Genomic DNA, 24,408 nt, shown 5'->3' with positions numbered 1-24,408 from the left:
AAACGGGTTTAATCGGGCAAAATTTGCAAAAGTTAGCGCAAATGTAGGTATTTAGGGCACTTAATGTTGAAATATTGTCACTTTCGGTTTGATTTGGGTCACTTCCGGTCTATTTGGGTCACTTCCGGTTTGATAAGAGGCACTTCCGGTCTAGCTGAGGTCACTTCCGGTTTATTTGGGGTCACTTCCGGTTTAAATAGGTCACTTCCGGTTTAAAAAGCTCACTTCCGGTTTGATTTGGGGTCACTTCCGGTTTACCTGAGGTCACTTCCGGTTCATTTGGGGTCACTTCCGGTTTGATTTGGGTCACTTCCGGTCTATTTGAGTCACTTCCGGTTTGAATAGAGGCACTTCCGGTCTAGCTGAGGTCATTTCCAGTTTATTTGGGGTCACTTCCGGTTTAAAAAGGTCACTTCCGGTTTAAAAAGGTCACTTCCGGTTTGATTTGGGGTCACTTCCGGTTTACCTGAGGTCACTTCCGGTTCATTTGGGGTCACTTCCGGTTTGATTTGGGTCACTTCCGGTCTATTTAGGTCACTTCCGGTTTGATTAGAGGCACTTCCGGTCTAGCTGAGGTCACTTCCGGTTTATTGGGGGTCACTTCCGGTTTAAAAAGGTCACTTCCGGTTTGATTTGGGGTCACTTCCGGTTTGATTTGGGGTCACTTCCGGTTTACCTGAGGTCACTTCCGGTTCATTTGGGGTCAATTCCGGTTTGATTTGGGGCACTTCCGGTTCATTCCGAGTTCATTGGGGCACTTCAGGGTCAATCCAAGATGGCCGCCACTCTGGAAGTGGGGGTCAAGGGTTGAATTGTGGAAGTGGGGGTGAAGGGGGTGAATATGGTAAGCATAAGGTGAACAAAGTGAATAAAGTTGGAATGGGTTGAAATGGTTGAAAAATGTAGAAATTAGAAGGGAAAAACTAAATTTTTGGAAAATTTGGTGTGAATTTCAAAATTGAAAATTTGGAAATTTTGGTAAGTGGGAAGGTGTGGAATAGGTAGGCAAAAGATGAACAGTTGAAAGTTGGAACGAGTTGAATCGGTGGAAAAATGTCGAAATTAGAAGTGAAAAACTAAATTTTGTGAAATTTTGCAAAATTTTGTGCAAATTTTAAAAGTGAAAACGTGAAATTTTTGAATTTGGCAAGTTTGGGAATGTCCCCAATGTGAGTTGAATGTGTTGAAATAAGTGAATTTCAAACTGGAACAACAAAAATGTGAAATGTTGAATCTGCCATTAAGAATGAATGGGGAAAAAAATGCCACAAAATCGTGAATTTTGTGAAAACGGAAAATTTTTTGAACGAAAAAAATGTAAGCACCCATGTCATGAATATTTGGAATAAGTGAAAAGTGGAACGGAGTGAATCGGTTGAAGTATGTGGAAGTAGTTAACGGACAAAAAAGTGAGCGGAATAAGTAGAATAATAATAATAATAAAAATTGCGTGTGAAGGTGAAGAGGTTGAATAAATACTCGGGGAATGCTGCAGAATGATGTTGAAAAGAGTTGAATCGGTTGAAAAATGTAGAAATTACAAGGGAAAAAGGAAATTTGGGAAAATTGGGTGTGAATTTCAAAATTGAAAATTTGGAATTTTGGGTAAGTGGGAAGTTGTGGAATAGGTAGAAAAATGATGAACAGTTGAAAGGTGGAATGGGTTGAATAAGTTGAAAAATGTAGAAATTAGAGTAGAAAAACAAAATTGTAGAGAATTTTTGGTAAGTGGGAAGAAAGATGAACAGTTGAAAGTTGGAACGAGTTGAATCGGTTAAAAAATGTAGAAGTTAGAGCAAATCTTGAATCCTAATAGAGAATGAATGGGAATTAAAAGAAAAAAAAATTGCGGCAAAATTTTTTGAAATTTGGAACAAATGGAAAAAAAACGGCTTCAGGAGGTTGACTTTTGGGGTTAAAATGTTGAAACGGGTTTAATCGGGCAACATTTGCAAAAGTTAGCTTAAATGTAGGTATTTAGGGCACTTAACGTTGAAATATGGTCACTTTCGGTTTGATTTGGGTCACTTCCGGTCTATTTAGGTCACTTCCGGTTTGATTAGAGGCACTTCCGGTCGAGCTGAGGTCACTTACGGTTTATTTGGGGTCACTTCCGGTTTAAATAGGTCACTTCCGGTTTAAAAAGATGACTTCCGGTTTGATTTGGGGTCACTTCCGGTTTACCTGAGGTCACTTCCGGTTCATTTGGGGTCACTTCCGGTTTGATTTGGGTCACTTCCGGTCTATTTGAGTCACTTCCGGTTTGAATAGAGGCACTTCCGGTCTAGCTGAGGTCACTTCCGGTTTATTTGGGGTCACTTCCGGTTAAAAAAGGTCACTTCCGGTTTAAAAAGGTCACTTCCGGTTTGATTTGGGGTCACTTCCGGTTTACCTGAGGTCACTTCCGGTTCATTTGGGGTCACTTCCGGTTTGATTTGGGTCACTTCCGGTCTATTTAGGTCACTTCCGGTTTGATTAGAGGCACTTCCGGTCTAGCTGAGGTCACTTCCGGTTTATTTGGGTCACTTCCGGTTTAAAAAGGTCACTTCCGGTTTGATTTGGGGTAACTTCCGGTTTGATTTGGGGTCACTTCCGGTTTACCTGAGGTACCTTCCGGTTCATTTGGGGTCAATTCCGGTTTGATTTGGGGCACTTCCAGTTCATTCCGGGTTCATTGGGGCACTTCAGGGTCAATCCAAGATGGCCGCCACTCTGGAAGTGGGGGTCAAGGGTTGAATTGTGGAAGTGGGGGTGAAGGGGGTGAATATGGTAAGCATAAGGTGAACAAAGTGAATAAAGTTGGAATGGGTTGAATCGGTTGAAAAATGTAGAAATTAGAAGGGAAAAACTAAATTTTGGGAAAATTTGGTGTGAATTTCAAAATTGAAAATTTGGAAATTTTGGTAAGTGGGAAGGTGTGGAATAGGTAGGCAAAAGATGAACAGTTGAAAGTTGGAACGAGTTGAATCGGTGGAAAAATGTAGAAACTAGAAGTGAAAAACTAAATTTTGTGAAATTTTGCAAAATTTTGTGCAAATTTTAAAAGTGAAAACGTGAAATTTTTGAATTTGGCAAGTTTGGGAATGTCCCCAATGTGATTTGAATGTGTTGAAATAAGTGAATTTCAAACTGGAACAACAAAAATGTGAAATGTTGAATCTGCCATTAAGAATGAATGGGGAAAAAAATGCCACAAAATCGTGAATTTTGTGAAAACGGAAAATTTTTCGAACAAAAAAAATGTAAGCAGCCGTGTCATGAATATTTGGAATAAGTGAAAAGTGGAACGGAGTGAATCGGTTGAAGTATGTGGAAGTAGTTAAGCGTCAAAAAAGTGAGCGGAATAAGTAGAATAATAATAATAATAATAATAATAATAATAAAGGACAGCAATAACAATAGTGTGAAGGTCTTCACCTTCACACTAATAAAGGACAGCAATAACAATAGTGTGAAGGTCTTCACCTTCACACTAATAATAAAGGACAGCAATAACAATAGTGTGAAGGTCTTCACCTTCACACTAATAATAAAGGACAGCAATAACAATAGTGTGAAGGTCTTCACCTTCACACTAATAATAAAGGACAGCAATAACAATAGTGTGAAGGTCTTCACCTTCACACTAATAAAGGACAGCAATAACAATAGTGTGAAGGTCTTCACCTTCACACTAATAATAATAATAATAATAATAATAAAGGACAGCAATAACAATAGTGTGAAGGTCTTCACCTTCACACTAATAAAGTAGAATAACAATGTGTGAAGGCCTTCGCCTTCACACAATAATAAAGGACAGCAATAACAATAGTGTGAAGGTCTTCACCTTCACACTAATAATAAAGGACAGCAATAACAATAGTGTGAAGGTCTTCACCTTCACACTAATAAAGGACAGCAATAACAATAGTGTGAAGGTCTTCACCTTCACACTAATAATAATAAAGGACAGCAATAACAATAGTATGAAGGTCTTCACCTTCACACTAATAATAATAATAATAATAATAATAATAATAATAATAAAGGACAGCAATAACAATAGTGTGAAGGTCTTCACCTTCACACTAATTCCAAATTTGAAATTCAACCAAATTCTCCAAAATTTTGTTTTTCTACTCTAATTTCTACATTTTTCAACCGATTCAACCCATTCCAACTTTGAACTGTTCATCTTTTTTCTACCTATTACACAACTTCCCACTTACCAAAAATTCCCAATTTGAAATTCAACCAAATTCTCCAAAATTTTGTTTTTCTACTCTAATTTCTACATTTTTCAACCGATTCAACCTATTCCAACTTTCAACTGTTCATTTTTTTCTACCTATTACACAACTTCCTACTTACCCAAAATTCCAAACTTTCAAATTTGAAATTCAACCAAGTTCTCTAAAATTTCATTTTTCAACTCTAATTTCTACATTGTTTAACCGATTCAACGCATTCCAACTTTCAGCTCTTCATCTTTTGCCTACCTATTCACAACTTCCCGCTTACCAAAAATTCCAAATTTGAAATACAACCAAATTCTCCAACAATTTGTTTTTCTACTCTAATTTCTACATTGTTCAACCGATTCAACCCATTCCAACTGTTCATCTTTTGCCTACCTATTCTACAACTTCCCACTTACCAAAATTCCAAATTTGAAATTCAACCAAGTTCTCCAAAATTTCGTTTTTCTACTCTGATTTCTACATTTTTCAACTGATTCAACCCATTCCAACTTTGAACTATTCTTTTTTTTTTCTACCTATTAAACAACTTCCAACTTACCAAAAATTCCAAATTTGGAATTCAACCAAATTCTCCAAAATTTCGATTTTCTACTCTAATTTCTCAATTTTTCAACCGATTCAACCCATTCCAACTTTCAACTGTTCATCTCTTGCCTACCTATTCTACAACTTCCCACTTACCAAAAATTCCAAATTTGAAATTCAACCAAATTCTCCAAAATTTCATTTTTCTACTCTCATTTCTACATTTTTCTACTGATTCAACCCATTCCAACTTTCAAGTAATCTTTTGCCTACCTGTTCCACAACTTCCCCTTACTAAAAATTCAAAATTTTCAAATTTGAAATTAAACCAAATTCTCCAAAAATGTGTGTTTCTCCTCTAATTTCTACATTTTTCAACCGATTCAACCCATTCCAACTTTCAACTCTTCATCTTTTCCCTACCTATTCCCCAAATTCCCACTCACCATAAATTCCACATTTTCAGATTTGAAATTCAACCAAATTCTCCAAAATTCCTAAATTCCACCAAATTCTCCAAAATTCCGTTTTTCACCACTGTTTTCTACATTTCTCAAGTAATTCAACTCGTTTCAACATTATTCGCCAGCATTCCCCAATGAATTATTCATAGTCTTCGCCTTCACACGTAATTTCTCCAGGAATTGCATTTTGTAGTAATAATAATAGAGAATGGTGTAGAATAACATATGTGTGAAGGCCATCGCCTTCACACAATAAAGTGAATGGAGTAGAATAACGTGTGAAGGCCATCGCCTTCACACAATAATAGAGAATGGTGTAGAATAACATGTGTGTGAAGGCCATCGCCTTCACATAATAATAATAATAATAATAATAATGATTATAATAATAGAGAATGGTGTAGAATAACATGTGTGAAGGCCATCGCCTTCACACAATAATAATGGAGAATGGTGTAGAATAACATGTGTGTGAAGGCCATTGCTTTCACACAATAATAAAGTGAATGGAATAGAATAACATGTGTGAAGGCCATTGCCTTCACACAATAATAATAATAGAGAATGGTGTAGAATAACGTGTGAAGGCCATCGCCTTCACACAATAATAAAGGACAGGAATAACAATAGTGTGAAGGTCTTCACCTTCACACTAATAATAGACAGGAATACCAATAATGTGAAGGTCTTCACCTTCACACTAATAATAGACAGGAATACCAATAATGTGAAGGTCTTCACCTTCACACAAATAATAATAATAATAATAATAATAATAATAATAAAGTAGAATAACAATGTGTGAAGGCTTTTGCCTTCACACAATAACAATGTGTGAAGGCGAAGGCCTTCACACAATAAAGTAGAATAACAATGTGCGAAGGCGTTTGCCTTCACACAATAATAATAATAAAGGACAGGAATAACAATAGTGTGAGGGTCTTCACTTTCTCACTAAAAATAATAACAATAATAAAGAACTGGAATAACAATCGTGTGAAGGTCTTCACCTTCACACTAATAATAATAATAATAATAAAGTGAATGGTGTAGAATAACATAGTATGTGCGAAGGCCATCGCCTTAACACAATAAAGTGAATGGTGTAGAATAACACGTGTGAAGGCCATCACCTTCACACAATAATAATAATAATAGAGAATGGAGTACAATAACATATGTGTGAAGGCCATCGCCAATAATAATAATAATAGAGAATGGTGTAGAATAACATGTGTGAAGGCAATGGCCTTCACACTATAAAGCAAACCCAGGCAAAATACGGCCCACGGGCCATATCCGGCCCTTTGCGTCTCTGTCCGGCCCGCAATCATAAATTACATTTGATTACAACTTAATATATAAAAAAAATCTGTCGTACATGCAATACAACTGTGCTGCTTTTATTTTATTTTGAAATTTTATTTTATTCACACAATAAAGGAAGGTCTTCACCTTCACACTAATAATAATAAAGGACAGGAATAGCAATAGGTGGTATCACCAATGGTGATCCTGAAAGGGGGATCCTTCCATCTGTGGTCCCTTCTCAAGGTTTCTCATTTTCCCCTGGCAGGGCTTTTTTGAGTTTTTCCTTGCCCTTTTGGGAGCTTATGATCAGGGGATGCTTTGAGAATAATTGTCAATTTTTGGCTATGTGAAGCCCTTTGAGACTCTTTGTGATTTAGGGATATACAAATAAACTTGACTTGACTTGACTTGACAATATTGTGAAGGTCTTCACCTTCACAGTAATGATAAAGGACAAGAATAGCAATCGTGTGAAGAAAGTGAATGGTGTAGAATAACATATGTGAAGGCCATTGCCTTCACACAACAATAATAATAATAATAAGAGAGAATGGTGCAGAATAACTTGTGTGAACGCCATCGCCTTCACACAATAATAATAATAGAGAATGGAGTAGAATAACATGTGTGAAGGCCATCGCCAAACAATTAAGTTTATCAGTTTGAACATTAAATATGTTCTCTTTGTAGTGTATTCAATTGAATAGGGGTTGAGAAGGATTTTAAAATTGTTCTACTTTGTTTTCATTTACATTTAACACAATTTCCCAACTTCAACCGAATCCAGTTTGTATATATAAACTATATGTCAAACTATAATATAAACAACAATTTTATCGAACCATCCGTGTCACTCCAAATCATTAAATCCATCAAAATCTTCGTCCTCTGTGTCACTTTAAAAAAAAAAAAAAAACAGCTGTTGTCTCTGGAACTCCATGCGCCGCTGACGTCAGCCTCGTCGTCAGCCTCGTCGTCAGTTTTGGCTCCAATTATTCCACTGATCTACGTATATAATATAGTCACTCCCCGTCAGTGACGTGCGGTGAGGTTCATGACTGGGGAGGCACTGACATCAGAATTCCCCCCCCAGGGAGGCACTGATGTCAAAATAAACTATATATCAAATAACTATAACATAAATAACAAGTTTATTTAACCATCTGTGTCAGTCCAAATCATTAAATCTCCTGACTCCGTAAGTTAGTGAATGGAACTCATTGTCAGTGAGGCTCCAATTATTCCACAGCCATAGTGCGCCCTCATGCGTTTCAAAGTGAAAATAACATGTAAAGTGATCAGCTATACTAGTAAGTAATGTGTTAATGATCAAGTAAAAATTTGTGAATAATTACACATACAAGTAGCTCCTGAGTATTAGTCGCTCCTCACCCAAACGATGAACAAAAAACGTGACTTGTTGTCCGAAAAGTACGACTTTGTTTATGCTCAAATTTTCCAAATTCTGGCAGTTTGCACCAAGCGGTCTCGCATTTAATTAGTCTATTAAAGGGGACCGATTTGCGTTAACAAAAAATCTGACATTGGAAAGCAAATTTATTTATTTTTTCTCCCAATCTTTAACGTTTTTTGTGAACAGAGTATCTTTCGACGTGCCGCTTATTTGAAAACAAGCGGGCAAATTGAAAGACAAACTCCCGGTGCTCACTCAAGTCAATAAAATGTGGCCAAAGAGGGCAGCTGAGAAATACGTCCTCAAATGAACACTGCTTTTGGATTGTGCGTTAGCAGAGTCGATCTTTTGATGAATGAAAGCAGCCTTTGACCGTCTGTGCATGTTCAGCAATGTTGCGGGCGGCCTGTCTTTTGCATCCAAAGTGTTGAAATGTCGTCTGCAGATCCCAGCCTTCGATGGCGCCAATCATCGCCTCTTTCTTTTGCCTCCAGGAGACCACCGCCTGGCCCTGCTGTTGTCGCAGGCCACCGGCTCGCAGTACGGCCGCGACTTGCTGGCCCTGCAGCTGGCCGACTGGAACCGCACGCAATCTGACGGCTACCTGACGGAGGAACGTCTGCGAATCTTCACCCTGCTCGCCGGAAAGCCCGTAGGTGGCCCACGCTCATTTGCATCGCCGAGCGGCCCCACTTCCTGCTTTGCGATCACTGCACAACCGGCCGGCCGGCTCAACGATCCTGCCTTGTTTTTAAATGGACACATTTGTGTGCGCACAGGTGTGGCAGACGTCAGAGTCGGCAGTGAACGCCTGCTCGCAGCTGGACTGGAAGCGCTGTGTGGCCGTTCACCTCTGGTTCATGCTGCCGCCCACCGGCTCTGTGGCCGACGCCCTCACTAAGTACCAGGACGCCTTCAGGGTGAGCTGCCGTTTTGAAGCTACAATCGTACCCGCAGACGGTTGACGGGAAAGCCGCGTTGGCAATGAGAAAGTCGCGTGCACAGTTTTATTGGAAGAGAGCAGGGCAAGGCAATTTCAAATGAATGGATTTTAAATTTGGCCTTGTTGATTTCATTGCCGTGTTCCGCAGGGATCATGCGAGGGAGGCAAATATGCCTGCGCCCCCCTGCCTCCGTATCTGGAGGAGGAAAAGCGGCAGCTGCTGATGGACCACCGCCCCAAAGAGGAGGAGAAGCCTCTCTATGATGTGTGCTTCCACCTGCTCAAGCTCTACAGTGACAGGTGCCCGGCTTGTTGCGCAAAATGCCCGGGTCGCTTGCGCACTTGGAGTCGGCACTCGACCAGATCGATGGCTCAAATTGTGGCCACTGCATGGATGATGGCCGTTTTGTTGATTTGTCGACATAAAGCCAAACATCTTCACAAACAATATCATTGAGGCTAAAGAGCACTTGCAAGAAAATAAGCATAATATATTTCAAGATTGTCACTCCCTCGAGTGAGTTACGGATATATAATAAGGTCTTTGTTTCTTTTCCTCTTTTTATCATGCATTTGCATTTTGGCATCAGAAGAAAAATGCATTCATCGAAACAACCAGTTTCCCTCCCAATTTTTTGCAGTGTATGTAAGGATGCTGAAAAGTGTTTTTGACTGCCTTCAGACACTACAGCCTGCAGCAGCTGCTGGAGCCTCTGAGCGCTACATGGGAGCGTCTGGACTTCCGTCTGAGTTGGCACCTCTGGGGCGTCCTGCAGGCGCTGCATTTCAGCCACCTGAGCGCTGCGTGCCAGGGCCTGCTGCACGCTAGCTATGCGGCGCAGCTGGAGAGCGCCGGCCTCTGGCACCTGGCCGTCCTCGTTCTGCTGCACATCCCCGACCATGCGTATGTATACCCCGCCCCGTGTTGATAGTGATAAATTGATTAGGTTCTCTAAACAGTGAATCAATTACAGTCAAACCTCCGTTTTCAAACGTCCCGGTTCTTGAACAAATCGGAATTCGAACAAAAAATTCGAGATTTTTTTGCTTCGGTTGTCGAACAAAATTCGGAGGTTGAACCTCGCGAGATGAGCCGAAAGGACCTGAGAAAACCCAACCGCGTGGCGCGGATGCCGACTGACTCTGTTCATTATTGTCTTTTCGTTACTTTGAGGATTGTATTAACCCCTAATCATGCCTCCAAAGAAAGCAAGTGGGAGCAGTAAAGCCATCCTAAAACACAAAGACGCTCTTAAAGCAATGCGACAATGCGCCTGGCGCGCTGCGGGATCGGACCAAATTAAGCTCCCTGCGCACTCAGGTCCACTTTAATTTTGGAAAGTACATCAGGACTTTTAAAATATTTTCTAAATTTTAGCGACAGCTCTGTCACAATAATGCAGGGGTGGGCAATTGATTTTTACAAGGGGCCACATGAAAAACCTGAGTTGTGTCAGAGGGCCACACCTACGATAACTTAAACCTGCTCAATTTTCTTCCATTGTAAAATGCACTAAATTATTTATTTTAAATAGTTGGTACTGGTAATTAGAAGAATACAATTATTCTGTTTATATTTATATTAAGCTATGTGAATTTGTGGTGTAAAGGTGAAATAAAAAAACAATTATTAATCAGTACAATTTATTCTTAACTTCTTTAACTTTTCCTCAAATGACAAAGCCGCTCCATCTCTGGGTGTGAAGTTTGATAAGAAGTCCTTGTTGGGCTTGCAGTTTTGCTAGCAATGCATCAGCCTCTGATGCGCCCTGTTTATCAGACACATGTATTTTTTCTCATGCTTGGTCGTGTAGTGGCGACTCAAATTATATTCTTTGAACACAGCGATCCGTGTGCCACAAATCAGGCACATGGCTTTACCTTTCATTTCTGTAAAGAAATACTTGGCAGTCCATGTCTTGTTGAAAACACGGCGCTCTTTGTCAACTTTTCTTTTCTTCGCGTTAGCACACATTTTGAGGGCAGCATTACTTCGCGCTGTTCACCTACACGCACAGCTCACATGCACGCACGCTACACGGAAGTGCGACGCCTTTCAAAATAAAAGTGAAACAGTTGTATTGTACGCACGACACAATTTTTATTTTATTTTTTTTAAATTACGATTGGCCTCATGCGGGCCGGACAGGGACGCACAAAGGGCCGGATGTGGCCCGCGGGCCGTAATTTGCCCAGGTTTGCAATAATGTGACCAGCGCGGTGCAGTTGCGCGGTCGGCGGTGCGCTGCAGTTGCGCGATCGGACAAAGTTGCGCAAATGAAAAATGCTTAAAAAAGGTGTTTTTTTTTCTTTTTTTTAGTCTTGGAACGGATTACATTTTTTTCCATTATCTGTAATGGGAAAATTACCGTATTTGCCGGTGTATAAGTCGACCCCCTAAAATTCGACGGAAATTTACGATTTTATGATATATCCTTTGTATAAGTCGAGCTCAATTGTTGCATTATATTAAACTTCAAAATTCAATCAGAAATATGCGAAATTTATTGACGAAATGTGTTCAAATTCGCGAGTTTGTAGCGAGCAATCTATACGCCATTTTAAATATTATTTACTTCATGACCCTGTGATATTACGCGCCGAGAGAGACTAACAACAATGAATACTCTTAGAAACTGGTTTATTTTTAGTTAAGAAACAACAAATTATAATTAGAAAGTGATTGCCGGTACATAGAGTTCAAAATTCGTCTTCATCGTCGCTATTTCCGAAAAGCGTTTGGCAAATATTTTCTAAGTGCCAACGGCTCTTGCGCCATAAAGAGTCCGCCTCGGCTGGTTCCCCATGTCGGCCAGAACAAGTGAAAATTCGGCCTCTTCCCCTGGAAGTCTGGCCAAGTTTGGCGAATATTTTCTAAGTGCCAACGACTCAACCGTCGTAAAGAGTCCGCCTCGGCTGGTTCCCCATGTCGGCCACTACAAGTGAAAATTCGGCCTGTTCCCCTGGAAGTCCGGCCAAGCTTGGCGAATATTTTCTAAGTGCCAACGACTCAACCGTCGTAAAGTGTCCGCCTCGGCTGGTTCCCCATGTCGGCCACCACAAGTGAAAATTCGGCCTCTTCTCCTGGAAGTCTGGCCAAGTTTGGCAAATATTTTCAAAGTGCGAACGACTCAACCGCCGTAAAGTGTCCGCCTCGGCTGGTTCCCCGTGTCGGCCACCACAAGTGAAAATTCGGCCTCTTCCCCTGGAAGTCCGGCCAAGTTTGGCGAATATTTTCTAAGTGCTAACGACTCAACCGCCGTAAAGTGTCTGCCTCGGCTGGTTCCTCCGGTCGGCCAGAACAAGTGAAAATTTGGCCTCTTCCCCTGGAAGTCTGGCCAAGTTTGGCGAATATTTTCTAAGTGCCAACGACATTCATTTAGACATGGCGATTGAATGTTTACGTACCGGTAGTTATTGTCGTTACTTGACGCGCGATGACTCGCACATTCGCTCAATACCCAGTACTTCCCCCAAGCAGTCATCGTCGCTGCCTGGCTTTCGATGTCCGTTATTGAGGTGAGAATATTTGAAATTGTTGCTGAGGATGCGTGTTAATGCGACGAACGCTTTATAATGATTCAGTTTCTCGCTGTTTGATGAGCCTGACGGACGCACACCCACGCACAATGAGATGCATGAGAAACGGCCTTGGTTACCATCACATTTGAAGCGATGAATACAAAGTTAAATTTTATGACTCGGTGTATAAGTCGAGGTCGATTTTTTTCGGTCGATTTTGGATCGAAAAAGGTCGACTAATACACCGGCAAATACGGTAGATTCGGAATTCGACCCATTCACTTCTCTAACCGCCTTCTGGAACGGATTGTGGTTGAAAACCGACGTTTGACTGTATCTTAACTATAGGTGATGAATTAGATAAGTGGCGCTTAATTGTTGCCGCTTGTTCCCCTTCAAAGTGGCTCTGATTTGACCAGAGTCAAGTTCAGATGTTCAAATCAGCTTTTCCAGTTTGTGGACGTAATCGCCCATCTTTTTTGGATGTATGAAAGCGGAGGCCTTGGCTCTCAAAAAAACAAAAAACTAACACAAAAAAAAAAAACCAACAAAAAAAAACGCTTTGTCAAATCATAGCACTTGAGATCTCCTAAACTCGTGCAGAAAAAATGGGGCACGCTCCTACCAAAACAAATCTGATTATTATCATTATTATTTTTTGCCCGCAATCGTGACAAGGTGTGCTCGACATATCCCCCAGAATATGTCGGACTGTGCGCACACGGGGAATTGGAAATGCAAAAATGTCAGGCGTCATTTCAAAAGCCTTTCGAAAGCCCAAAAATTCTTCTTGAACTCTTACTGGAATCAAATCATGTGACCCAGTACCGCCTCTGTCTCTTTCCTCCTTCTCATCCTCTTCTTCTTCAGCCAGCGTGAGCGTGCGGTGAGGACCCTGCTGAGCCTGCATTGCCCCCTGCAGGAGACGGATGAGTCGCTCCGCCGGGAGCGCTTCCTGACCGGCCGGCTGCTGGTCCCTGAGCACTGGATCCACGAGGCCAAGAGCGTCCGTGCCCGCCACTGCGGCGACAAGCACCGGGAGGCGCTGCACCTCTATCGAGCCGGCGATTGGAGCCGGTGTCACCGGCTGCTCGTCACACACCTGGCCCCAGGTATGACATCTGCTGGCATTTTGACATCCATGGCCTTTGTAATCATCATGAAATAGGAATCGTGTTGGATTCTCATCGTGCTCTTCTCTAAGATGCACGATTTGAGCGCTCACGTGCCCACGCTCAACTCCATACGTAGCTGCAGAAGTTGAAGTGGAATCAGTCCCGAGCGCGTTCCATTGAGTCGGCAAGCGCACTTTTCGCGACTCACTTTTGCGATCAAAGGGAAACACATTTTTCTCTCTCCCCCTTTTGGCCATCTTTTCTCCTGATTTCGTAGATTGCATCATCAACGACAACCACGACTACCTGCTGGGGTTTCTGAAGGGGCTGGCGCTGCCCGAGCACAGCGCCACCATCCGGGATTGGGACACTGCTGGCAAGGTTTACCTGGACTACATCCAGGTCACTGGCATCATGCGGGACATTGGACAGGTCAGTTGAGTTTGGTGCGCACACGCGCGACGACGGCAGCTTACGTTGCTTACCTTCCAGATGGAGCGCGACCACGGCTACGAGCTGGAGCGTCTCCACGCTCAAGTGACGTCTCTATGCGGCAGGATCCAGCTCCTGCCCTGCGGGGGCGCCAGAGACCTTTTGGCACAGTCAGGTATCAAAGAGAGATGCAAAGTGTTGGCTTTTATTTGCAATTACGACATTCTGGGAAAGTTGGGATACTTTTCATGTCAATGTTTGCGTTAAAACTTTTTTGCTCAGAGAATGTTAACTTTACCTTGGAAATAATTTAATCACAACTTTCATTTCAGTGTTGACACCCCCCCACCACACGCATGCGCGCGCACACGCACACGCACACACACACACACACACACACACACACACACACACACAATTTCAATATTACTCTTGGAAAATATGACCTTTGCACATAAAATGCCAACTCAAGCATTCTCTAATTTTCAGCCCCTAAAATGACATCAATGCAATTTGAAATGTCACCTTTTTCTCTGAAAATTACATCCTGCGTCTTTTTTCAGGGGGGGGGGGGGGTGACATTTCCTTTCCATGTAAAATGCCAACTTCTTCCGGAAAGGACATCTCTCATTCAAACTTTTTTTTATGCGACATTCTGACAGATGGAAAGTAACCCTAATATTGCCAAGATTCCACCTTTGAGCTTGGACGGGGTCAAATTGGAAACATTTTTGGAGTGCATTTTAAATAGTAATGTAGACATATTTTTTTCACAGAATGGTTCTAAGTTCTTGAATGGTTGTAAACTTCCAAGATTACATGGAAGAGTAGGTGTCCTTTTTCCTAAAACGTTTCTCTTGAGAAGCGGTGTGAATTTGGTGCGAGTGTGTTGGTTTGAGCATGCGTTGTCCCACTGTCGTCCTCAGAAATGGCCAAGTGCGTGGTGAACATCCTGCGCGTGGTGCTGAGTTTGCAGCGCGGGGCAGGGGCACCGCCGCAGCACCTGGTGCCGCATGTTGCCTGTTTGCCCATGCCCGAGGACTACGCCTTGGAAGAGCTGCGCGGCCTCACCGCCTCCTACCTGCGCCAGCTCGTCGTTGGACAGTGAGCGTTGCCGGCAAATCTGTTCAGAACACTTTGCGTGCGCCGTTCGTAGCCCAGTGTGGCTGTCGACCATGAGAGGCCCTGTATGTGTCTATCTTGACCATGTTTGATGGAACAAAATGGACGAATGTCCAATGGTCTATTTTTGTAGATTTTTCCTTTCTTTGGAGTGTTTGTAAGCACGTATTAAAACTCTTTTTTTTTTTTTTTGTTGAAAATGTTCTCGCTCAATTTTTTTAAAACATTAGCCAAATTAAAATAACTTTCTGCCTGCTTTTTTGGACAAAAATGGGCCACTTTTTCCTGGCCTCATTTGTGTGTAAAAAAGTCTTGTTAGGAACAAAGAACTGTCTTGCCACTACAAATTGTTTGACTGGAGCCATGCTTTTCCTGAAGCATCCCTTCTGAAAAGGCTGACTAAAACCAAATAGTACCAAAACTACGTATTTGTGTACCTTTCCAATGATGGAAGAGCATGTTAAACAATCGCCTCGAGGGGACTAGTCTGCTGCAAAATTCGAGACTCTTCGTTGTTATAGTTGATAGCGTGTCGAATCTTCTGAAAGCCACTCTGGTCAAATTTTCCTTTTTCTTAAATTGCCAACAGGGTACCTGAAAGCGTGAGTGTTAAGGTGCTTTGTCTACAGTGGCTCTTGTGGAGGGGTGCGGTGAGGGGATTTCAACAGCACATTCACAGTCAGAGTTTCAAAGTTGAGCTTTAAAGGTGAACTTGGGGGGTCTCATCTTTCACAGTAGTTACAAAATTTAGTTGGAAATGACCGGTGTGAGAATGGACATTCCAAAATTTGATTTCGATATTTGAGGATTTGATTCCAAAACTCCCATATCTAAATTGAGGTTGTAATCTGTTCAGCTACAGACAGTAGCTGCACTTAATCAGTCTGCCTTTCAAAGGAGCATTTAGGCTTGCAAAGCGGGCACCATTGTTGACATCTATTTTTTGTACTGAATTTCATCATCACTGTTAAAAATCAGGACGCTGTGTTGAAGCCAAACACTCTTTTGAAGACCTGACTGCCTAAAAACCCAAAATGTGCACACATTTTCACTGGGTCAACTCTTCAACTCAGCTTTGGGACAGCATATTTTGGTATTGCAATACAATAAAATGCTCTATTTTTACACTAAACGTGGATGTTTTGTGCATTTTTTTTTCTCCTTTGTCTTAATTCAAACCCAACTATTTCAAAGTCAAAGTCAAAGTCAGCTTTATTGTCAATTTCTCCACATGCCAAAGACACACAAAGAAACCGAAATTTCGTTCCCCCCTATCCCACGGTGACCAGACATGGCTCACAACAGACAAACAAGTAAACAAGTATAACAAAAGCGTGCGGAATAAATAATGAATAAATAACACAACAATAAATAAATAAATAAGAGGAGCAGAAAAAGAAAGGAGCAAGTGCGCGTACAGCAGACATTCCCGAAAATAGCGCAACAGTGCTGCACACTACGCAGAAGGGGGTAGCGAGTTCAGGGCCCTAACAGCCTGGAGAAAGAAGCTATTGGCGAGTCTGGTGGTGCGGGAGCGCAGGCTCCTGTACCTCTTCCCAGAGGGCAGAAGGTCAAAACAAAGAGTGAGCCGGGTGACTCACATCTCTGGCAATCGAGGTTGCCTTGCGGGCGAGATGGGAGGTGTAAATGTCCTTCAGGGAGGGGAGCGAAGCACCAATAATCTTACCAGCCGTATTCACTATGCGCTGCAGGGCCTTCAAGTTCTGTTCAGTGCAGTTACCACCCCAGACAGCGATGCAACTGGTGAGGACGCTCTCAATGGTGCCACGGTAGAATTTCTTTCCACTCCCATCCTTTTGTTCTTTTTATCTTTATTTCCCTAGCTTATCTTCATAGAGATAAATAACCCGTTCTATTGGAGCCAATATTTGAATGAAAAGTTTATTTGAACGAGTCTTAAAATTAGTGATTGTGCCACCGACTGGCCAATTTCTGTTCACGCCAATACGCATGAAAGGGTGTACGCAGGCTAGTGAATGAGCGCAGTTGCCAGTTGACTGGAACATGTGCGCTGCTGGCCAGGGGAAAAGGTTTGAGAAGGAGACTCTTCGTTACAAAAACAAATATGGCAACAGTTATCTTTGCATATGCCAAACAACATAAGAAGCTTGCCAGAAGGAACATCATGTATAGTATCATATATTAATATACCAAAAGACATTTGTTATTTCAAAGTGCACAAAATACATATCAGATCATGACGTTATAAAAACATTTGTCATTACCACTTAGTCCATCACACATAAAAAATAAGTATGTCTTCTCGATTTATTGTGTAGGTATAATTATCTGCTTAAAATGTTTCTTGTATTGATTTAATGTGTGAATATAATTGTCTGCTTATGTACTTTAATCAATAAGGTGTGAGCATATCTGTTTTTGTAGCGAGGGAGGACTTTTTGAACTTCGTTTTCTTCACTTCCATCGTGGTCCAATCATCAGGGCTTGGTTCACTATGCATCCAAGAATGATGATGGAGCTCCCACTTTATTCCCCTTTCCTTAATCCTATTGAGGACTTTTTCTCTGCTTGGAGGTGGAGAGTGTATGAGCATCATGCTCAAGACCAGAGATCCCTGTTCCATGCAATGGACGCTGCATGTTTAGACATTACAGGCGATCAGTGTAGCGGGTGGTTGCGGCATGCATGGTGTTTCTTTCTGCGTTGCATTGCAAGGGAAAATATACGTTGCAATGTTGTCGAGAATCTGTGGCCAGACAGACAGCAACGTATGAACGGCCAGGAGGGTGAGGATGGCCAGGACATTCGTCATGAGGGAGGGGCGGGGGAGCAGGAGATAGAGGACAGCGACCAGTAAAGAGTTGCTATAGGGTTTTCTGTAAGCTGCAGATTTATCTACAGTACACTATAGCCCACATCGATTTGCTTGTTTTTTGTTTGTCTTGATATTGCAGTATATGTGTGCTGTGTATATTTTTCTTTTCCTTCAATAATACTATAGTGTATGGCAGTTACATAATTCACAGTATTTGTGTGAATAAAAATGGTTGGTATGACTGTATTTTGTGTGTGAAGCCAAAGCTTTGAGGCTACTTGAGATCTTACTGTGAAACTTTTTTTCCTTCAGTTATATACACTATTGTATTCTGTTAGGTAGTGAAAACATCTTCACATTTTGATTTGTAGTGCTCACACAATGCCAAAAGGACAATAAATTTTGGGGGCACTGACTAGAAAAAAAAATCATTTTGACACATGGGTGAACTGTTTTGGGAGAGATATGAGCTTTTGGTGGTGGTGGTGGTGTTTTGCTGAACCATCCAGTTTAGTTTTGCAAAACGTACTTAAGAGTGTTGAAATAAGCCTAGGCAATTGAGAAGGAACTTTGCCATTTGAGTGGTACTGTTTACATGGGAAAGGAATCAGGTCTGAAGCATGGGTGAACAGTTTTGGGAGATATATGTGATTTTGCAGGTTAGCTGTGGTGTGGTGGTGAACCTGCGTGAAGCCGGCCCCCCATTTCCGTGGGGGTGGGGGGCCAGCTTCACGCAGGTGCTGAACTGTAAGAGTGTTATGCCAAATGATCTTAGAGTTTTGAGAATGTAATTTCTGTTTCAAGAAATTAGCCAAATGAATAGAGGAAAAACTGTAATAAGGTGCGCCTTTTGCGTGGATCGAATTCCAAAATCTGCAAATGTTGTCGTGCAGCTGCTGCCACGCAGGGACGTAATATGTAGACCCGATGAACCAATCAGAGTACCACGTTTTTCGTGGATCGGGATAGTTAACCAATCAGAGGACTGTACATAAGTAGCGTACATACCTCCGCCGCAATTGATAAATAAACACTATCGGTTTGTGCAAAGAAACAGTATTAGGACCCCGTAAAATGGCATCAACAAAGAGACACGCTAACGAGGCATAATTCAAGCATTCTTGAAAGGCGGGATCATTGCCAAAGAGCAACGTGACAACAACAGGACAATGACGAGAGGGAACTTGTCATGTTTAATGGCGAACTTTCCCAATTGTTTAATTCAGATACACAAGATGAGGACTTTGATTTAGGTAGGTAGGTAGGTAGGTAGGTAGGTAGGTAGGTAGGTAGGTAGGTAGGTAGGTAGGTAGGTAGGTAGGTACAGTGGAGCCTCGGTTTTCAAACGTCCCGGTTGTCGAAAAAAATCGGTATTCGAACGAAAAATTCGAGATTTTTTTTGCTTCGGATGTCGGACGAAATTCGGTTGTTGAACCTCGCGAGATGAGCCGAGAGGACCCGCATGCCAACCGACTCCGTTCGTTATTACGTTCTCGTTAATCTGAGGATTGCATCAACTCTAATCATGCCTCCAAAGGAAGCAAGTGGGAGCAGTAAAGCCATCCTAAAACACAAAGACGCTCCTAAAGCAATGCGACAGTGAGCGCCCGGCGCGCTGCGGTTGCGCGATCAGACCAAATTAAGCTCCCTGCGCACTGATATCCACTTAAATTTTGGAAAGTTCATTAGGACTTTAAAAATATTTTCTAAATTTTAGCGACCGCTCCGTTACAATAATGCAACCAGCGCGGTGCAGTTGCGCGGTCGGCGGCCCGCTACGGTTGCGCGATCGGACATAATTAAGCTCCCTGCGCGTTGTCCACTTAAATTTTGGAAAGTACATCAGGACTTTATAAATATTTTCTAAATTTCAGCGACGGCTCTGTCACAATAATGCGACCAGCGCGGTCCACTTGCGCGGTTGGCGACACACTACGGTTGCGCGTTCGGCGGTGCGCTGCAGTTGTGCGATGGGAAAAAAATGCGCAAATGAAAAAATGCTTAAAAAAGGCGTTTTTAATTTTGCTTGGATCGGATTAATTTTTTTTCCATTATTTGTAATGGCTAAACATGATTCAGAATTCAAACGATTCACTTCTCGAACAGCCTTCGGGAACGGATTGTGGGCGAAAACCGAGGCTCCACGGTAGGTAGGTAGGTAGGTAGGTAGGTAGGTAGGTAGGTAGGTAGGTAGGTAGATAGATACTTTATTGAACCCCGGGGGTAAATTCAGCATAGGCAAAGCATTGGCATAATAATAATGATTAAATACAACACACTATAACGCACGAGAATGTGTATCTGCTAAAATAATAGTATGCAGCTGGATGCTTCTTTTGTATCAAAGCAGGTAAATGTAATATGTATTCTTTCTTATCAGACACCTGAAAATGGACGGATGGATGGATAGATAGATGGATAGATACTTTATTTTTTTGTACTTTATTTGCATATGAATATCATAAGAATAACAATAATGTGAGTCCAGTACAGTACATGGTTAAATAGTGGAATAAATAAACTAAACTCATACAACCAAACTCACTGTCTTGTGTCCGTGACGTTTTTTTTGTTTGTTTTTTTTTTTTTTTTTTGTTTACCGTAAGTCATGGCATGCATGCGCTCTATAATGCGGTGCGCCCTGTGTGTAGATTAGGTACAGATAAGCTCCCGCAATTGAGTCTGCGCTTTTTAACCTGAAGCACTTTATGCCGTGGGAAATACAGTATACAAATAGTTAAAGTTCCAGTATGTTGTTGTTAAGCTCTCATATCCACTGACTGAAAAATTGACTCACTTTCATTTTGTCTCTGAAAACCCACCAGATATACTTCATGACATTTTTGAAGGCAGCTAAGATTGTGTATTCAGGTTTTCATTAAGAATAAATACTTTTAACTCAACATAAGGAGTTACCGTATTTGCCGGTGTATAGGTCGACTCGGTGTATAAGTCGACCCCCTAAAATTCGACGGAAATCTACGATTTTATGATACATCCTTTGTATAAGTCGAGCTCAATTGTTGCATTATATTAAACTTCAAAATTCAATCAGAAATATGCGAAATTTATTGACGAAATGTGTTCAAATTCCGGGAGGCCGTGCGCATGCGCAGTGGCCGGAAATAACTCCAGCCGAGCGGATCGGCTGTTTATAAGCACCGCGGAGGAGATCGCGGAGCCTCATTCGACTTCCAGCGGCCAGCGCACTCGCGCACGCCGCCCGGCACCAACGGGAGGCCGGAAATATCTCCAAGCCGAGCGGATCGGCACTTTATAAGCACCACGGAGGAGATCGCGGAGCCTCATTCGACTTCCAGCGGCCGGCGAGCTCGCGCACCCGCCCGGCACATCCGGGAGGCCGTGCGCACGCGCCAAGTGGCCGAAAATAGCCCCCGCCGAGCGGATCGGCTGTTTATAAGCACCGCGGAGGAGATCGCGGAGCCTCATTCGACTTCCAGCGGGCCGCGCACTCGCGCACGCCGCCCGGTTCAAATTTTCTAAGTGCAACGCACAATGAGATGCATGAGAAACGGCCTTGGTTACCATCACATTTGAAGCGATGAATACGAAGTTAAATTTTATGACTCGGTGTATAAGTCGAGGTCGATTTTTTTCGGTCGATTTTGGATCGAAAAAGGTCGACCAATACACCGGCAAATACGGTAATTAACTGTTTCCGCTAGAAAGGATCCCATAAAAACCAATGTCCTTAAGAAAATCCGTCAAAATAACATAACTCTCCCATCTTTGTGTGGATTTCAACATTGATCTGTAAAAAAATTATCATAGTACAACTCATGAATGTGTTATATAATCTTATACGTTTGGACTTCATCCGTTGATCACCAGGCCAAGCAGAATCAATCCAGATAGTGCAACTCTGATATTTATTCAGTTGAAAATCACCCTGTGTTCAAAAACCATTAAGAAACTGTTCAACTATGGATAGGGAACAAGAGATTGATATTTTTGGACAGTCCTGCAAGGGCCAGTTTCATGGCTAAAATTATAAATATTAGAAATGAATGATGTAATTCACATATGTAAAAAATTTATATTAGTACCATTTGCATATTTTTTCTTTTTGTTTTGTAGCTGAGCTAAACAATTTTTTTTGCTTATTGTTAATAGGGAAATGCGAGCCGGCTGATGCGGTCTGGGGCAAATTCTTATTCTTGATATGTTAAAGTAGTCATAAGTAGAGATCTCCATGTAAATTTTGGTGCTAATAGATAGCTGTTTTTAGACATTCTAAGTGATAGTCTCTACAATGATTTCCAATTTGATTGCTTCGTTCCGAGATGTAGTCAATCTGATGTGTCAAGTCAAGCAGACTCTGCCCAAAAACTGGCCATCTAAGTCCACCACCACTCTGTTCAAAAATACCGTTAAATCACTTCTGAGTTTTTTTTTTTCCAAGGGGGGATTGTTGTACTGATGACATTTTTTAATACAGTTGTATCACATAAGTGCCACAGTTGGGCTTGCTTAACAATGACTTATAATTGAGAATGAGTGTAAAAAAAAAATCGGCAATGATAGTGGACAGCATACAGGGGTGATCTCAAACATCTGTTTTCGAAAAAAAAAAAAATTCATTTGGATTGCATTTAGCTAATGGCGGCGCACGTGTGGCGTCCTAATTCTTACGGTGACATCTCAGCTTTGTGATAGAACCAGCAGCTTTGTGAAAGAACCAGCACTGTTGGCATGGGAGCACAGAGCACCAATTCTGGCCTGCCTGTTTGTTTTAGAACCGTATTAGAAGATACGCTAAGTGAACCCTTACTGGCTGACATCTGTTATACATACAGGACTGTCTCAGAAAATTTGAATATTGTGATAAAGTTCTTTATTTTCTGTAATACAATTAAAAGAACTAAAATTTCATACATTCTGGATTCATTACAAATCAACTGAAATATTGCAAGCCTTTTATTATTTTAATATTGCTGATTATGGCATACAGCTTAAGAAAACTCAAATATCCTATCTCAAAATATAAGAATATCATGAAAAAGTATACTAGTAGAGTATTCAACTAATCACTTGAATCGTCTCATTAACTCGAAGCACCTGCAAGGGTTTCCTGAGCCTTGAAAAACACTCATCTTGGTTCAGTAAAAAAAATCACAAGTATGGGGATGACTGCTGATCTGACTGCTGTCCAGAGGACCATCATTGACACTCTCCATCAGGAGGGTAAGACACAAAAAGAAATTTCTCAAAGATCAAGCTGTTCACAGAGTGCAGTTTCAAAGCACATCCACATAAAGTCTGTTGGAAGGGGGAAATATGGCAGAAAACGCTGCACAACCAAGAGAGATGACCGTAGCCTTAACAGCATTGTGAAGAAGAGTCGCTTCCAGAATTTGAGGGAGCTTCAAAGACAGTGGACTGAAGCGAGAGTCTAGGTATCAAAAGCCACTGTTCACAGACGTGTCCCGGAAATGGGCTACAATAGCTGTATTCCCATGGTCAAGTGAATTCTGAAGCGTCTGACTTGGGCTATGGAAAATAAGCACTAGACAGTTGCTGAGTGGTCCAGAGTCCTCTTTTCAGACAAAAGCAAGTTTTGTATTTCATTTGGAAGTCAAGGCGCCAGAGTCTGGAGAAAGGCTGGAGAGGAGTAAAATCCAAGTTGCTTGACATCCAGTGTGAAGTTCCCACAGTCAGCGATGGTTTGGGGAGCCATGTCAGCTGCTGGCGTTGGTCCACTGTGTTTCATCAAGTCCAGAGTAAACGCAGCTGTGTACCAAGAGATTTTAGAGCATTACATGCTTCCGTCTGCTGAAAAGCTCTATGGAGATGATGATTTCATTTTCCAGCATGATCTGGCACCTGCCCACAGTGCCAAAACCATCAGTAAATGGTGTACTGACCATGGCATTACTGTCCTCGATTGGCCTGCCAATTCCCCTGACCTGAACCCCATAGAGAATTTGTGGGGTATTGTGAAGAAGAAGCTGAAAGACACCAGACCCAACAATGCAAATGAGCTAAAGGCCACTATTGAAGCATCCTGGGCATCCATAACACCTCAGCAATGCCACAGGCTGATTGCCTCCATGCCATGCCGCATTGATGCAATAATCCATGCAAAAGGATTCCCAACCAAGTACTGAGTGCATTAATGCAGTGTTTCCCAACCACTGTGCCGCGGCACACTGGTGTGCCATGAGAGACGTTCAGCTGTGCCGTGGGATTGTCCAATATTAATTACGGAGCGCATTGTAAACAGGATCGCCAAACCACTAGTCAGTTCGCGCAAGGCCTGGTCAGCCACTTGCTAATCGTGCATGTGTGGAGAATTGGAGAATCTTGAGATTTCATATTGTGTCAATCTGATTGTATTGCATCGGCACGTATTCAGTTTATGTGTGTGTTGCTGTGTGCTTTTGCTAACAGTGACAGACACTATGACGGTTGTGGTGCGTTTGTGGTCCAATGGAAATCAGAGCATGCAGTTCAACCGGAGAACCTGGATTGGTTATTTTTCACATAAGTAAAATAAGC

At 42.0% G+C, this 24,408-nt stretch overlaps 2 protein-coding genes across 8 annotated transcripts in view; one reads left to right on the top strand and one right to left on the bottom strand.

The window, feature by feature from the left end:
* The window catches only part of nup98 (nucleoporin 98 and 96 precursor), a 52,323-nt gene extending 36,099 nt beyond the window's left edge, over nt 1–16,224 (top strand). For 5 of the 7 annotated variants that reach the window (XM_088398006.1, XM_088398002.1, XM_088398004.1 and 2 more), the window contains 8 exons: nt 8,453–8,610; nt 8,738–8,878; nt 9,050–9,201; nt 9,584–9,805; nt 13,294–13,535; nt 13,816–13,970; nt 14,031–14,145; nt 14,897–16,224. In XM_088398006.1, the coding sequence (XP_088254132.1) occupies nt 8,453–8,610; nt 8,738–8,878; nt 9,050–9,201; nt 9,584–9,805; nt 13,294–13,535; nt 13,816–13,970; nt 14,031–14,145; nt 14,897–15,078 (1,367 nt within the window). In that variant the 3' untranslated portion in view covers nt 15,079–16,224. Of the gene's footprint in view, nt 1–8,452; nt 8,611–8,737; nt 8,879–9,049; nt 9,202–9,583; nt 9,806–13,293; nt 13,536–13,627; nt 13,971–14,030; nt 14,146–14,746; nt 14,798–14,896 lie in introns of those variants that run through there. The other 2 variants (XM_088398005.1, XM_088398007.1) reach the window with 2 other exon arrangements.
* A 6,610-nt stretch (nt 16,225–22,834) lies between these two features.
* amot (angiomotin) overlaps nt 22,835–24,408 on the bottom strand; it is a 157,574-nt gene continuing 156,000 nt past the window's right edge. The window contains exon 15 of the mRNA XM_088397667.1: nt 22,835–23,858. The gene's annotated coding sequence lies outside the window, so the exon portion shown is untranslated. The remainder of the gene's footprint in view (nt 23,859–24,408) is intronic.

Source organism: Syngnathus floridae, chromosome 15 (genome assembly GCF_059516105.1).
Source record: "Syngnathus floridae isolate MCC-2025c chromosome 15, RoL_Sflo_1.0, whole genome shotgun sequence".
In the NCBI taxonomy this organism is placed as follows: Eukaryota; Metazoa; Chordata; class Actinopteri; order Syngnathiformes; family Syngnathidae; genus Syngnathus; species Syngnathus floridae.
The sequence above is the reverse complement of the archived record's forward strand: the minus strand, read 5'-3'. Positions and strand labels throughout refer to the sequence as shown.